General features: G+C 42.2%; 1 protein-coding gene across 1 annotated transcript; it reads left to right on the top strand.

The window, feature by feature from the left end:
* Positions 1-660: 660 nt before the first annotated feature.
* HINT1 (histidine triad nucleotide binding protein 1) lies at positions 661-5,381 on the top strand. The gene is made up of 3 exons (XM_033164430.1): positions 661-829; positions 2,900-3,004; positions 5,201-5,381. The coding sequence occupies exons 1-3, from the start codon at positions 719-721 to the stop codon at positions 5,363-5,365; spliced, it is 381 nt and encodes a 126-aa protein (XP_033020321.1). The 5' UTR covers positions 661-718; the 3' UTR covers positions 5,366-5,381.
* Positions 5,382-16,935: the final 11,554 nt, after the last annotated feature.

Below are 16,935 nucleotides of genomic sequence, written 5' to 3'. Positions count from 1 at the left end.
ACCCCAAGGGAGACGCAGCCTGCGACCAAAGATAAGCACAGTCTTTAGCTAACTGCTTCTGGCTTGTGTACCCATTATTGGCTTTAAAATGCAGCCAGGAGGAGCTCGTTCTTTTTCTCAACTTGCCTTGAAGCTGATTTGAACGAAGCAGAAAGCAGTGGGGCCCCTTTCCCCTAGATAAGCATTACTCTCTATTGGAGGAATATCCAGGCCCCTTTCCCCAGTCCCAAAATCTGAATCCGGGGTAGATGTTTCATGGGGACCATGTGCCTCTCCATTAGCTGTTGTCTCAGTTTCGACTGAGGCGCCTTTACAAAGCGGCAACATGTAATTAGCAACAGTCCTACCTGGAAAGCGAAGGGTTAAAGCCATAGAGCTGCGCGCTAGAAGGGGGAAGAACGAACGACGGAGAAGAAAAAGGCTACTAGAGCGATCAATGCGGACCTCGGCTCCCTTTATCGGCTCGTGGCTCCTTTATCCCCGCCCCTTTCCCGCGAGCACGCGTCCTGATTGACGCGTAGTTAGAAAACGGCGCGAAAGGCGGGAAGAAAGTGACGGGCGGGAGGGCGATCCAATAAGACCCCGGCGTGACTCTTTGCGAGCGGTCGGCTAGCCTCGTGAAGGTCTATCATTGGTTGGATGGAACCGGAGTGGGTGGAGTCGGGATACGGACTTCGGGGCGAGCGAGCGAGAGGGTCGCGTGAGGCGGCGGTTCGCGATGGCTGACGAGATCAGCAAAGCGCAGGTGGCGCAGCCGGGAGGGGACACCATCTTCGGGAAGATCATCCGCAAAGAGATCCCGGCGAAGATCATCTTCGAGGACGAGAAGGTGAGGACAACGGAGGGCGGGACGGGCTGAGCTGAGCTGAGACCCCGGCGGGGCCTGTCAGCACCGCGAACGGCCAGCGGCTGAGGGAGACCTTCGCTGGGCCCGGCCATAGGCCCTCCCTCGAAGCTGGTGGACTGCGGCTCCGTCCGCATTGTTCGAAACTCAGATATATAAGCTAGGCGCCAAAAGGCTCCTTAAACGAAGGTCTCAGATTTAATGGAATGGTTAGCAGAAAATGAGATGGTATTAAAATGTGTAATTTAAAAAGTGCTTTACTATGTTTTTATATATAGGCTGGTAAAATGTGCAATTAAAAAAGTGTTTTACTATGTTTTTATATATGCTGGGAGCCGCCCAGAGTGGCTGGAGCAACCCAGTCCGATGGGCAAGGTACAAATAAACCCAGGGCCAGATTTAGGTTTGATGAGGCCCTAAGCTACTGAAGGTAATGGGACCCTTTATATGTCCAGCTGTCCATTGTTAACATCAAGTTGTCATTGTTTTTTGTTTTGAATATATGCAATATGGTAATTTATGGACCTAATCTAAAGACATTTGCACATAACAATATAGGAGCCTACACAACACAAAACATTGTTGCTGTATTTAGGTTTTATTTGTTTTTATCTTATATTTGGAAATGTACGTCCAGTTTTTTTTTCCTTCAATTTTTTTGGGGCCCCCAAGTGACTGGCGCCCTAAGCTATAGCTTGTTTAACTTATACGCAAATCCGGCACTGAATAAACCACAGCAACAATAATAATTGGATGCCAGAAAAGAGGAGAGTTAGATAAAACTCGCCTTCATCTGCTTAAATGTGAGAACTAATCTCTGCAACCTCAGTCGTGAATCTTAAAATTGATGCAGTTTACCCAGAGTGGCTGAAGCAGCCCAGTCGGATGGGCAAGGTACAAATGAACAACAACAACAATAATTGCATGCAAGAAAAGAGGGGAGTTAAATAAAATTCGCTTTCAACAACAGCAGCAATAATAATAGTTGCAAGCCAAAAAAGGAGTGTTACATAAAATTCTTTTTCACCTACTGAGATGTGACAACTCATCTCTGCAACCCGAGTCATGTTACAATTGATGCAGTTGTCAAAGCTACGTGAAATTGATTTGAAATGGTTAATAGCGAGATGGTATTAAAATGTGTATTATGTGGCTCAGAATGGTGGACTGCATGATGTTTTATTACCCTTGTGCAAAGTTAATGGGATGGGAGATGAATACGTTGATATTAAAATCCTCCTGGCAATGGCATGAAAGGTTTGGAGAACTAATGCCAACGTTGCAGCAACAATAAAATAGGGAAATGGGTACTACATATTTCTTCATTGCCTAGGTTAACATTTTGAAGCATATCCTCCTTTTTGACTCTTTTGCATCATAAACTAACAACAAATAATGTGATACTTGAAAAAGGAAACTAAGTGTTGATGTAACTGTTTTTGCATCTTAAATTATTAGGTTCACTAGGAGGACACATGGCAGTTACATAGCTACCCTGAAGTCTTTGAAAACTCAAATAGATGAGTCTGGAAAAAAATCTGTCCCGGAAATGTGTGTCAGCCTTGGGCAGATATTGCCCAGCTCTCACTGATACCATAAAGTTGTTACAGTAAGTGCCAAACTTTTAGCAATTGGAAAAAGTGCCAGTTCTGAGTGCCCTTGAGTACCCCTAGAAAAAGCACTGAGAGTTAGGATCTCCATCCTTGCCAGCTGTAATAGTAATTAATGATGGTGTGAAACTAGAAACCAGAGCTCCATTTAGCCTACAGTATTTCTGGAAATCAAGTGCTTATGTCACCATTAAAGAGGCTACCGGGTAAGTCTGTTCTGCTGCCTTGCAAAGAGACTCCAGTCCCATAAAATGAGCACCAGAGACTCCGTAAAACTATGTTCTAGTAAAAATTACTGTAGTTTCTAGTTATGGGAAGAATTAAAATTGCTTGGAAAAAAATATTGCATGTGTCTTATCCTTGGCTTTTAAAAGAATGGTGTCTAAAAAATTTGATTCTCTCTCTCTCTCTCTCTCTCTCTCTCTCTCGTTCCTCTCCCCTGCAGTGCCTTGCATTCCACGACGTTTCCCCACAAGCTCCAACCCATTTCCTAGTAGTTCCCAAGAAGCCTATTGCTCAGGTATCTCAAGCGCAAGATTCTGATGAAGCTGTAAGTATTGCACAAAGGCTTTTAAGTGGTGTTCTGCTTTTTGACTTTTCAGTAAAGCTAAGAATAAATGCTGCTCTTATCTTGCTTTCCATTACAAGCTTTCAAAACAAATCCTAAAACAATTCTGTTGCATGCCTCACACCGTTTTTGCTCTTGTGTTGCGTATAAGAACCACAACAGAGGTTGCATCTTCCTGGTGCTCTGTGGAATATAGTTTGCTCTATTTTTATTTATTTTTATTTGTTTGCATATCTGTCCTACCATGCTTTCATTGCAGAAATTAGGTAGTGAATTAATTTCTGATGTTACCTTCAGAATTACCATATATGTTTGCTCATGGGATAACTCTATTGCATCAGAAATTATCCTCGGGTGTACCTTGAAGTTCCTGAAATTAGGAATAGATAGCTACGGAACCTGTGCCCCTTTGAGATGTTGGACTTACACCTCCCATCATTCCTGACAATTGTCTATGCTGAGAGAAGTTCCTCGTCTCTGCCTTGAACCCATTCTGAGGAAATGTAGTGTAGTGCTTGGGGGTGTTTGGGTTCAAATCTGCATTCAGACATGAAGCTCACTAGGTGTCCTAGGTCAGTCACCAATTCTCAGCCTAACCTACTTCAGAGCCTCTTGTGAGGATATTATGGCAGAAGAAGGCACATGTATGCCATCTTGAGCTCCACGAAGGGAAAGGTGAAATAGAAATGCAAAAATAAATGCAAGAAATAAAATCTTACTGTGTGTTTTGAGTTAAATAATTAGGAATTTTAAAAAAATCCGATTATGTCCTTGTGGTCAATCTGTAAGTGTAAAATCCATTTATATTGGACAAGCTTGCATCGCTGTATTTTAATAAACAAAAGTCAGGAGACATGAAATGTCAATCACTCTGATATGAGGTAAAGGTAAAGGGACCCCTGACCATTAGGTCCATTCGTGGACGACTCCGGGGTTGCGGCGCTCATCTCGCTTTACTGGCTGAGGGAGCCGGCGTACAGCCTCCGGGTCATGTGGCTAGCATGACTAAGCCGCTTCTGGCGAACCAGAGCAGCACACGGAAACACCGTTTACCTTCCCGCCGGAGCGGTACCTATTTATCTACCTGCACTTTGATGTGCTTTTGAACTGCCAGGTGGGCAGGAGCTGGGACCAGGCAATGGGAGCTCACCCCGTCGTGGGGATTCAAACCGCCAACCTTCTGATCAGCAAGCCCTAGACTCTGTGGTTTAGACCACAGCTCCACCCTGATATGAGGTCCTATAATGTAAATGTTTTTCCCATTTTCCAGGTATAGTTTGTTGGCACTATACAACTATCCAGTGCATGCCAGGAAAGAGAAGAGTTAGATAAAACTCGCTTTCATATGCTGAAATGTGAGAACTCATTTCTGCAACCCAAGTTGTGAATTTGACAATTGATGCAGTTGTGAAATTGATTTGAAATGGTTAATAGAAAACAAAATGGTATTAAAATGTGTTTTATGTGGCTCAGAATGGTGGACTGCATGATGTTTTATTGCCATGGCAATGACATGAAAGGTTTGGACAACTAACGCCAACATTCCAGCAAGAATAATAAAATAGGGAAATGGTTATTACACATTTCTTCAGTGCTTAGGTTAACGTTTTGAAGCATATCCTCCTCTCTGGCTCCTTTGCATCATAAACTAACAGCAAAGAATGTTAGTGTTAGTGTAACTTTGCTTTTGCGTCCACAGTATCTTAGATTATTAGCTTGACTAGCAGGACACATGGCAGTTAGATAGCTACCCTGAAATCTTTGAAAACTTAACTAGATGAGTCTCTGAAAAATTAGCTCTTGAAATGTGTATTTATAGATTTATTTATACACAAAGTCTTGGCTGAAGTTCTTTTTTCATTATTTTGAACAACAAATGAGCCCCAGGAGTGATTCAGGAACTTCTCAAGAAGGGTGTGGAAAAACACAAAACATTAGGGGCTGCTAGATCAACCTGTTTGTGAACTTTGAAGATTCTGTTTCTAGCTAGAGACAAGATTTGTGAGTCCCACTTTAGGCAGCACTTGAAAAGGAGTGAATTGACGTCCATCTGAGGGATGTTGAATATCTGAAACTCCTGGTGACAGTGTATGTGTGAACTTTTCCAACTGAACTCTTTGACTTTAGCTGCTCCATAAAATCTGAATTATTGGTGTGTTTTCCTTTTCCTTTTCCCAGCTTCTCGGACACTTAATGATTGTGGGCAAGAAATGTGCAGCTGAATTAGGCTTGACGAGGGGATACCGAATGGTGGTGAACGAAGGGCCAGATGGCGGCCAGTCTGTCTACCATGTGCATCTCCATGTCCTCGGTGGCCGTCAGATGGGTTGGCCTCCAGGTTAAGAAGGTGGGAAGAAAGGATGTTGCCCCCCCCCAACTATCTCTTGAACACCCTCAACAAATATTTTCAAAATCTAACTATGATCAATACCTTCAGCCACTTAACCTTTACTGTGGAGTACAGTAGAAGCTTGTGCAATCATTGTTCAATAAAGTTATAAGCATGTCGGCTCATCTTTTTTGTGTTCTTCCACATTGTCTAACACAGGCTTCCCCAAATTGGTGACCTTCAACAGTTTTGAACCATTGGCCATGCTCACTGAGGCTGATGGCATGACATTTCGTGAAGGCTGCTCTGATTGTTCTATCCCTTCAATACGTTAATGTCCTGTAGAAGTCAAGGTGGCATAAGGAGATTCCTGGATCATCTCCCATCTAGGTACTGACTGCTTTCGGTATAGCATTACTGCAGCTGAAGCAAGCCCTTAGCCTTTCCCCCTTTACCATGTGCCATGATGTCTTTCCTCGCAGCAACCTTCTGTAATGAGTTGTTGCTATTTTACAAATGAGTTACGAAATCTCAGGCGGGTAGTGCCTTGCTCCAGGTCATTCCCTAAATGCAATGGTCAGGGATTTGATCTCTGCCACTGAGCTGAAGCTGCAGGCTTTCCTGAAACCTTTGGAGCCTCATCATTAAGAAGAAGAAAAATCTGTGCAAGCTAGGTACTCATTCAGTATAAGATTATTGTTTTCCCTGATTAAGGAAAAAATTCTACATGCCCACATCTGGAGAAAAATGCAACTGAATATTACTTTAATGGTTGGAGTGTTGCGGAGTTCATATAGAAAAAGATATATATAGCCCATATCACCTAAAGGCCTTTGCGTGATCTGCCAAGCAGGTGGGGAAAGTATTTTATTTAATGTATTTATATGCTACTTTTCCTCTGAATTGAGATTAAGGGAAGCCAATGGAGTTTGAGGATTGTGATGCTAACAGCCTTAAAAAAAGGTGTGTTCATGGGCATCATGAGTAGGGTGGGAGTTGGACCATTATATGACAAAGGTTGGAAGGGAATATGTTCTGTGCCAGTGCAGAAAACACTGGATCAATAATGACGCCTGAACTGTTTTCTTCAGATGGAGGTGAAGTTCTGGGGTTAATTAACAAATAAAAAAAATGCACTTTGTGTCTAAAGATCACACACCTGAGTTCTTAATGTTCTAATGAAAATATGCATTTACAAAAATAGCTTACTAGATAACTGCAAACCAGCCAGTATAATAATTTGCCCACATGTGGAGAAGAACCTAGAGATAATGACTTGGTAGGTAATTTACCTCCGTACAAATCATAAAGTTGAAATTATTAAGCATATCAAAACTTGTTGAATAAGAATCTACATAGTTTCTGCAAAGATAAATTATTATTTATTAAATTTATCAGTTTCTTTATCTTGCGCAGGGCATCCCAAAGCAACTTACAACCAAAAAATAGACACACCTAAACCACATAGATGTTGGGTTTGAAATTATACCTAAGCCGGTCTGATGTCAGTACTGTTTGTTTAAGAAATAGAAGAAACAGGTGCCGGTGTTTTGTTTTTAATTGGCTGAAGCATGGGTGTTACTCTTGAGTATATAAGGCTCTGATGCAAAGCGTTTAGTGCTCCTAGTCTTGGAAGTTGGTGGGGGGTTGATGGTTGGGAGTATGGGAGTGAAAGTTCTTAGATAAAGTACGGTTGATTTAGTGTAACAGAGTCTCTAAAAAAGGCTAGAAACTGACAGAGAGTTTTTTACTTTTGTTTATGTAAATTAAACTAGTTTGAGAAAGTCTTCCTCCCCCCCCCCCCCGTGCCTGCTTTAGTCAAGTTAATTTTTCTGTTGCATTTATTCTTTAACTCTGCGGGAAGCATACTTTAATGGGCCACTGTTAACTGGGGTGTAAGTTCTTCTTTTGCACCTTTTAGTTCAGTACCCAGTTATTTCCCCCCCCCCCATTAATAGATGCATTAAAATCAAGAGGAAAACAGACTTGCCATGGCAGTGGGGAATTTTCAAGAAGGGCTAGGCACCCTCAAAATCCCCCTGGCAAGATACCAGTTAGTGGAGCAATATTTTAGCTGTAGCCAATTTACTTATTTTACAAAATTTATATACTGCTTGATTGTTGTTTCTAAATGCAGTTTGACTTTTCAGTACTGATGCAAACCCTCTTGTCTGTTGTTCCGATGCAACCGTAAAGGGGATTTGAACCTCCGACCTTCTGATCGGCAAGCCCAAGGCTCCGTGGTTTAGACTCTGATAATCCTTTGTGCTTACCTAACTTTTGGCATTGCCAAACATACTGTTTTTAGCACTTATTTCACTGTTTTTTCTTTTTAATTCTATGTGTTTCCACAAGATGCTGTTATCATTACATTGCTATGCCTGAATATCACAGTCATGAAACTGCCTTGCATTTTTAAAAGGTCTCAACAGGGTCTGTGATATTTTCATGGCGTGGAAGGTGTTTTGCACAATACTATGCATTTTGTGTGGTATTCAGAGTGTGGGCCTTGAGTAACTAATGTTTCATGACACCCCTCCACCAGCTTTTCTTTGACAGGAGGTTAGTCATAGCCAGTGTTGGAAACTGAGACAGGAAAGCCAGGAGCTAAATGACACCTTAAACCAGGCATAGGCAACCTTCGGCTCTCCAGATGTTTTGGCCTACAACTCCCATGATCCCTAGCTAACAGGACCAGTGGTCAGGGATGATGGGAATTGTAGTCCGAAACATCTGGAGAGCCGAAGGTTGCCTATGCCTGCCTTAAACCTAGGTTATGGGCGCAACAACGGAATGTCTAGTCGCACTTTTTTTTAATAACAAGAATACAAAGCTGAAAATGAATGAACTGCAGCTAAAATATTGTGTTCATTTTTCACATGGTCTAGTCCAGACATAGGCAACCTTCGGGTCTCCAGATGTTTTGGACTACATTTCCCATCATCCATGACCACTGATCCTGTTAGCTAGGGATCATGGGAGTTGTAGGCCAAAACATCTGGAGAGCCGAAGGTTGCCTATGCCTGGTCTAGTCCTTCCCCTGCCCACTCCTCTAATATTATTTGATAATACTTTTTATTAATTTTCAGTTACCATCCAATAATAGCCTCATTATAACAATACCAAATTCTAATAGAGTTTTGTTGTTGTTGTTGTTCAGTCGTTCAGTCGTGTCCGACTCTTCGTGACCCCATGGACCAGAGCACGCCAGGCACGCCTATCCTTCACTGCCTCCCGCAGTTTGGCCAAACTCATGTTAGTAGCTTCGAGAACACTGTCCAACCATCTCATCCTCTTTCGTCCCCTTCTCCTTGTGCCCTCCATCTTTCCCAACATCAGGGTCTTTTCTAGGGAGTCTTCTCTTCTCATGAGGTGGCCAAAGTACTGGAGCCTCAACTTCAGGATCTGTCCTTCTAGTGAGCACTCAGGGCTGATTTCTTTGAGAATGGATAGGTTTGATCTTCTTGCAGTCCATGGGACTCTCAAGAGTCTCCTCCAGCACCATAATTCAAAAGCATCAATTCTTCGGCGATCAGCCTTCTTTATGGTCCAGCTCTCACTTCCATACATTACTACTGGGAAAACCATAGCTTTAACTATACGGACCTTTGTCGGCAAGGTGATGTCTTTGCTTTTTAAGATGTTGTCTAGGTTTGTCATTGCTTTTCTCCCAAGAAGCAGGCGTCTTCTAATTTCGTGACTGCTGTCACCATCTGCAGTGATCATGGAACCCAAGAAAGTGAAATCTCTCACTGCCTCCATTTCTTCCCCTTCTATTTGCCAGGAGGTGATGGGACCAGTGGCCATGATCTTAGTTTTTTTGATGTTGAGCTTCAGACCATATTTAGCGCTCTCCTCTTTCACCCTCATTAAAAGGTTCTTTAATTCCTCCTCACTTTCTGCCATCAGGGTAGTATCATCAGCATATCTGAGGTTGTTGATATTTTTTCCGGCAGTCTTAATTCCGGTTTGGGATTCATCCAGTCCAGCCTTTCGCATGATGAATTCTGCATATAAGTTAAATAAGCAGGGACAGCCTTGTCGTACTCCTTTCCCAATTTTGAACCAATCAGTTGTTCCATATCGAGTTCTAACTGTAGCTTCTTGTCCCACATAGAGATTTCTCAGGAGACAAATGAGGTGATCCGGCACTCCCATTTCTTTAAGAACTTGCCATAGTTTGCTGTGGTCGACACAGTCAAATGCTTTTGCGTAGTCAATGAAGCAGAAGTAGATGTTTTTCTGGAACTCTCTAGCTTTCTCCATAATCCAGCGCATGTTTGCAATTTGGTCTCTGGTTCCTCTGCCCCTTCGAAATCCAGCTTGCACTTCTGGGAGTTCTCGGTCCACATACTGCTTAAGCCTGCCTTGTAGAATTTTAAGCATAACCTTGCTAGCGTGTGAAATGAGTGCAATTGTGCGGTGGTTGGAGCATTCTTTGGCACTGCCCTTCTTTGGGATTGGGATGTAGACTGATCTTCTCCAATCCTCTGGCCACTGCTGAGTTTTCCAAATTTGCTGGCATATTGAGTGTAGCACCTTAACAGCATCATCTTTTAAAATTTTAAATAGTTCAGCTGGAATATCATCACTTCCACTGGCCTTGTTGTTAGCGAGGCTTTCTAAGGCCCATTTGACTTCACTCTCCAGGATGTCTGGCTCAATGCAGTTACTAATACCAATTAATTCAAATACTGAATTATATAATTTAGGTCCTGCCCCACCCCCCGCATGCTAGAATTGATGGTTTGATGATTTTCTTTATTTCTGCGTTGCAAAATCTTATTACAGTGGTACCTCAGGTTATGAACTTAATTCGTTCCAGAGGTCTGTTCTTAAGCTGAAACTATTCTTGACCTGAGGTACCACTTTAGCTAATAGGGCCTCCTGCTGCCACTGCCCCACCGCTGTGCGATTTCTGTTCTATTTCTGGGTTAGCAGAGTCTGTAACCTGAAGTGTCTGTAACCTGAGGTACCACTGTAATTTCAATTACATTCCAGTCAAAGTAATAATCCCTTATACAATAACTGCAATATTAATAACTTCTATCTGTCTTGACACATTAAATGATTTATAGAACTACAAGTGAGGCATTCAGACTATATCCTTGTTCTTCCTTTGCATGGGAATTAGTAGGCACCCCCCTAATATTCTCAAGAGGGTCTCTCCTTCAGAGAGTAAGTAGCTGGAAGTGGGGAGGCAGAAAAAGCTCCTCCTTTCTTTCCACTCTGCAGTTTAAATCTGAAATTTTTGGTTCAGTACTGCTCCCAGAAACCGTTCTCGCTGATGAAATTCCCAGTCACAAAACGTGCCTAGAACAATGGGAGCTGGTCATAGCTCTGGTCAAAAGAGTCAGTGTGCTGCTTTCTGATTTCTGTCACGAACAGAATTTCACGATAGCAGCTAGTTAAATACCAAACAAGAAGAACAACAACAACTAGCAACCCCGTGAAAGGACTGTTTGCACACGTTGCACATGCACATAACACTGGCATTTGCTGGTTGGAGGAAGCAGGGATTGGAACTGAGTGTGATGACAGCCACAGAACTTTTCTTAGTCTGAACACATCCCATCATTGCTGTGGACACAGGAAAGTGCAATGATACTCTAAAGAACAAAAACATACAGTAGTATAGATGACCCACTCCAAGATTTGCAAGAGAAAACATCAGGGCAAACAGCAACTAAGGTAAAGGGACCCCAGACCGTTAAGTCCAGTCGCGGACGACTCGGGGGTTGCGGCACTCATCTCGCTTTACTGGCCGAGGGAGCCGGCGTTTGTCCGCAGACAGCTTCTGGGTCATGTGGCCAGCAGGACTTAGCTGCTTCTGGCAAACCAGAGCAGCTCACGGAAATGCCGTTTACCTTCCTGCCAGAGCGGTACCAATTTATCTACTTGCACTTTTGGGGGTGCCTTCGAACTGCTAGGTTGGCAGGAGCTGGGACAGAGCAATGGGAGCTCACCCCGTCGCGGGGATTCAAACCTCCGACCTTCTGATCAGCAAGCCCAAGGCTCAGTGGTTTAGACCACAGCGCCACCCGTGCTGCTACAGTGCGACAAATGGTATACAGTGGTACCTTGGTTTAAGAACAGCTTAGTTTATGAACAACTTGGATTAAGAACGCTGCAAACCCGGAAGTTTTGGTTTGTGAACTTTGCCTTGGAAGCAGAACGTGTTTTGCTTCCTGTTGAGTGTGTTCAATTTGTAAATTGAGTCCTCTGCTGCTATGGGAAAGCACGCCTTGATTTAAGAACGCTTTGGTTTAAGAACGGACTTCAGGAACGGATTAGGTTCGTAAACCAAGGTACCACTGTATTAGAAAGCGCCCGTTAGATTTCATTTCTGTACAAGGTAAAGTTTATTGTTTTGCCTTATCATTGGCTTGCCCTAATTTATTTGGATGTATTATTACAGAGTTATGTGATTTGTTGGGTCGACCACACGAGGGCAGAGCAAGACTATTGCTAGTAACTCTTGGATGGTTTGGATAAAGCAGCATGGAAACATTAACTTGACTGGTGGTGGGAGGCTTGAAACGGGATTATAACTAAAGGTAGGGCAGGAATAAGTCTTCTCACTGAAGGAAACAGGGCACGTTACAGGAAAAGACAGATCACTGTGTCTTCTCTGGGAGCTGACTGCAGCAGATCCATATCAACAGTCCCAGTTACCCCAAGTTCATGTCCAACAAAAGTATGAAACGTGAACAGGAGCTTGTGCTAGCTCTGTAAAGGGCAACCCAAAGATTTCATTGGTATAGAAAATATCAAGTCAGAAAAGCATTGCAAGTTGAAAGCAATTTACACCACTTTGTTTGTTTCTTCGAAAAAGCCAGCAGATCCTGGTTACACAAACCCCAACAAATATAATTATGCCTGTGAGGCTTCTGGTTCTGCCACTTGGACGGGCATCAGTTCTTTCCCACTGTTTCAACGGCTTTCACAGCAGCTTCTGAGCAGTGGCTGAAAAACTCGTGGGAAGAGACCTTCCTATCCAGCCCCCAGTGGCTCAGTCCAAACCACATACCACACCCTCCCTAATTTCTGTGACTGCCACATTGGGAAAAAGCATGCACTTGTGGGAATCGGTGTTTACTGTATCCATATCACCTGGCTAGCATGATATTTGCCCATGTCAGCATGCAACTAGGGATTGCTTGCATTTAAGATGCATTGTGTGGATTGCTTCGTAATTCACTTGCTGGGACTTTCTAAGTTAGTGCCCAGTAATCTCAAGATCTATTGTAGCTTTCTATAGGACCTTGTCGTGTCCTTCAGGGATCTGGCATGAAACCCTCCCAGATGCATTTATTTAATTGCATCATTCAGAACGACTTTTCCCACCAACCATCAGTTTGATGTTGATAATATTGGGTGAAGTCCAGAACACAATTTAGTGTCTTTAGTGCCATATCCACGTAGATTCAGTATAGGAAGGCTAAACAGGACTGTAGTAAAGGGTGGGGAGTTAATGGGATGCTACGTGACCCCAGCCAGAACTTTACTGGGCTTCTAACATATATAGAAAGCATAATAAAACATTAAACTTTGAAAAACTTTCCTATACAGGGCTGCCTTCAGATAGCTTGGGGGTTTGATAACTCCATACCCTCCAAAATTTCTCCAATGAAAATAGTGACATCCTACCATTCCCTCCAATATTTTTCGAATGGAAATTGGGGCATCCTATTTATAATAATAATAATAATAATAATAATAATAATAATAATCATCATCATCATCATCATCATCATCATCATCTGCCCATCTGACTGGGCTCCCCCAACCACACTGGCTGGCTTCCAACATATATAAACACATACTAAAACAAACTTCTTTATACAGGGCTGCCTTCAGATGTCTTCTAAAAGTTGTCTAGTTATTTATCTCCTTGGCTCGGGGGTCACATAATTCAATACCCTCCAGCATTTCTCAGATGGAGACATCCTACCATACCCTCCAACATTTCTCCAATGAAAATAGGGATGTCTCGCGACTGGAATTAACTGTCAGGGGTCCTTTACCTTTTAAGGAAAAATTGGACATTCTGGGATCAAATCAGAAACCGGGACGGCTTCTGTAAATGCGGGACTGTCCCTGGAAAATGTCCTGTGCACATCAGTGCCCCTTTCATGCATTCAGCTGAAGGTATGTCGGTCAGGGGTATGGCCAGGAATAGAGTCCTGCCCCCTGCCTCAAACTCTTAACATGTTCAGTGGACATGTGAGGAAGTGCCTGAACAGGACTAAGAACTCATCTCCGGGATCATTTGGCAGCAATGCGTTCTGATTCTTCTCAATTCAGGCTATATCTTCCTTCTTGTCACGTTTACATCCTTTGTTCTAGTACAAAAGAAGCAAAGACTGCTGAGTTTTAAAGACAGATCCAGGGGGGCAATGATTGCCAGCCTCCTTTTCTTTTCTTTTTTTGCATACAGGTTCAAGGTGGTTAAATGATGCCGGGAAGAGAATTCCGTTATCTTGTGTGACGCGCCATTGACATCTTCATCAGGGTTCAGTTCTTTTTTTAAAAAAAAATTTTTTAAATTATATTTCATATAAAGAGAACAAAATACAAAATACAAACACTACACAAAAAAGAAAAAGAAAAAGAAAAGAAAAAACAATACATATAAAAACACTTAACTAAATAACAAAAATTAAAACATCAAAAATAAAACAAATAAATTCTTTAACATCCTCAAACTTGTTTAAATCTTACTAATGGACTTCCTCCCATCCTCTATGCTGTGTTCATTTCAAATTTACTTTAGTAACTTTGTAACAGCTTTAAATCATCATTAACAATTAACCTATACAACTCAACAATTCTAGCAATTATATCCTACTTTTACTAAGAACAATTTATACTGTCTCCATTAATTCAGCTGATTTCCAGTTCATATCTCTATCTTTTTGCGTTTTTTCATATAGTCTCTGAATTTCTTCCAATCTTCTTGCATCACTTCCTCCCTCTGGTCTCGGAGTTTCGCGGTCAGTTCAGCGAGTTCCATGTATTCAATCAACTTCATCTGCAATTCTTCCACTGTCGGTAGATCTTCACTTTTCCAATTCTTCGCTATTAAAATCCTAGCAGCTGTTGTGGCATACATAAAAAACGTTTTATCTCTGTTGGGAATCTCATGGTTGACTATGCCCAGAAGAAAGGCCTCTGGTTTCTTAATAAATGTGTTTTTCAACACTTTTTTAAGCTCATTATAAATTTTCTACCAGAATTCTTTTACCTTTGGGCACGTCCACCACATATGATAAAAGGTACCTTCTACTTTTTTACATTTCCAACATTCATTACTCACTCCATGATACATCTTAGCTAATTTCACAGGTGTCAAATACCATCTATACATCATTTTCATAATGTTTTCTCTTAAAGCATTACACGCAGTAAATCTGATACCTTGCTTCCAGAGTCTTTCCCAATCCTCCAACATTATATTATGTCCCACATCTTTTGCCCAACCAATCATAACTGATTTAACCAGGGGAAGGGAGAAGGAGGAAATTAAGAGAAAAACATCTACTGTAAAACCTATTGAGGAGCAAATGCTTGCTGCGATTGAGAAAGTAAATGCCAGTCAATTAGTTCCCCCCCCCCCTAACGGGCAAGAAACAGAAATGCCCAGACTAAACAGGTGGTAGCAGGTTTCAGCAAAGTAGCACGATACCCAGATTTTAGGGGGGAGGGAGAAGAGAGCCAGTCAATTAGTTTCCCCCCTGACAATAATACATTTAAAAACAGTATTTCACAGTCACAATATTATTAGCAGAAACTGATTTCCTTTCCTTTGATGAAAAACCCTTCTGTTTTCACCAGCAAATCTTCGTTGGGAGTCTTGGCAAAATTTTGGCACCATTTTTGAGGAAATTGGAGGGATTTTTTCAAAAAAAGTTTTTTCCGCAGGTCAACTTGTCGAGGGCTGATTTCCTTTCCTTTGATGAAAAACCCTTCTGTTTTCACCGCCAAAACTTCCAGGGGAGTCTTGGCAAAATTTTGGCACCATTTTTGAGGAAATTGGAGGGATTTTTTCAAAAAAAGTTTTTTCCGCAGGTCAACTTGTCGAGGCCTGATTTCCTTTGCTTTGATGAAAAAACCCTTCTGTTTTCACCGCCAAATCTTCCGGGGGAGTCTTGGCAAAATTTTGGCACCATTTTTGAGGAAATTGGAGGACGTCAGATTTTTGGTGAAATTCTGACCGCGCGGGTTAGGGATTTTTTCAAAAAAAGTTTTTTCCGCATGTCAACTTGTCGAGGCCTGATTTCCTTTCTTTGATGAAAAACCCTTCTGTTTTCACTTGCAAATCTTCCTTCGGAGTCTTGGCAAAATTTTGGCACCATTTTTGAGGAAATTGGAGAACGTCAGATTTTTGGTGAAATTCTGACCTCGCGGGTTAGGGATTTTTTCAAAAAAAGTTTTTCCGCAGGTCAACTTGTCGAGGCCTGATTTCCTTTCCTTTGATGAAAAACCCTTCTGTTTTCACCGCCAAATGTTCCGGGGCAGTCTTGGCAAAATTTTGGCACCATTTTTGAGGAAATTGGAGAACGCCAGTTTTTTGGTGAAATTCAGAGCGCGGGTTAGGAATTTTGTCAAAAAAAGTTTTTCCGCAGGTCAACTTGTCGAGGCCTGATTTCCTTTCTTTGATGAAAAACCCTTCTGTTTTCACTTGCAAATCTTCCTTCGGAGTCTTGGCAAAATTTTGGCACCAGTTTTGAGGAAATTGGAGAACGTCAGATTTTTGGTGAAATTCTGACCGCGCGGGTTAGGAATTTTGTCAAAAAAAGTTTTTCCGCAGGTCAACTTGTCGAGGCCTGATTTCCTTTCCTTTGATGAAAAACCCTACTGTTTTCACCGCGAAATCGTCCGGGGGAGTCTTGGCAAAATTTTGGCACCATTTTTGAGGAAATTGGAGAACGTCAGATTTTTGGTGAAATTCTGACCTCGCGGGTTAGGGATTTTTTCAAAAAAAGTTTTTTCCGCCGGTCAACTTGTCGAGGCCTGATTTCCTTTCCTTTGATTTAAAACCCTTCTGTTTTCACCGCCAAATGTTCCGGGGGAGTCTTGGCAAAATTTTGGCAGCATTTTTGAGGAAATTTGAGAACACCAGTTTTTTGGTGAAATTCTGACTGCGCGGGTTAGGAATTTTTTCAAAAAAGTTTTTCCGCAGGTCAACTTGTCGAGGCCTGATTTCCTTTCCTTTGATGAAAAACCCTTCTGTTTTCACCGCCAAATCTTCCGGGGGAGTCTTTGCAAAATTTTGGCACCATTTTTGAGGAAATTGGAGAACGCCAGTTTTTTGGTGAAATTCTGACCGCGCGGGTTAGGAATTTTGTCAAAAAAAGTTTTTCCGCAGGTCAACTTGTCGAGGCCTGATTTCCTTTCCTTTGATGAAAAACCCTACTGTTTTCACCGCGAAATCGTCCGGGGGAGTCTTCGCAAAATTGCGGCACCATTTTTGAGGAAAGTGGAGAACGTCAGATTTTTGTGAAATTCTGACCGCGCGGGTTAGGGATTTTTTCAAAAAAAAGTTTTTTCCGCAGGTCAACTTGTCGAGGCCTGATTTCCT

This window comes from Lacerta agilis, chromosome 11 (genome assembly GCF_009819535.1).
Source record: "Lacerta agilis isolate rLacAgi1 chromosome 11, rLacAgi1.pri, whole genome shotgun sequence".
NCBI lineage: Eukaryota > Metazoa > Chordata > Lepidosauria > Squamata > Lacertidae > Lacerta > Lacerta agilis.
This window is presented reverse-complemented; position numbering and strand designations above follow the sequence as displayed.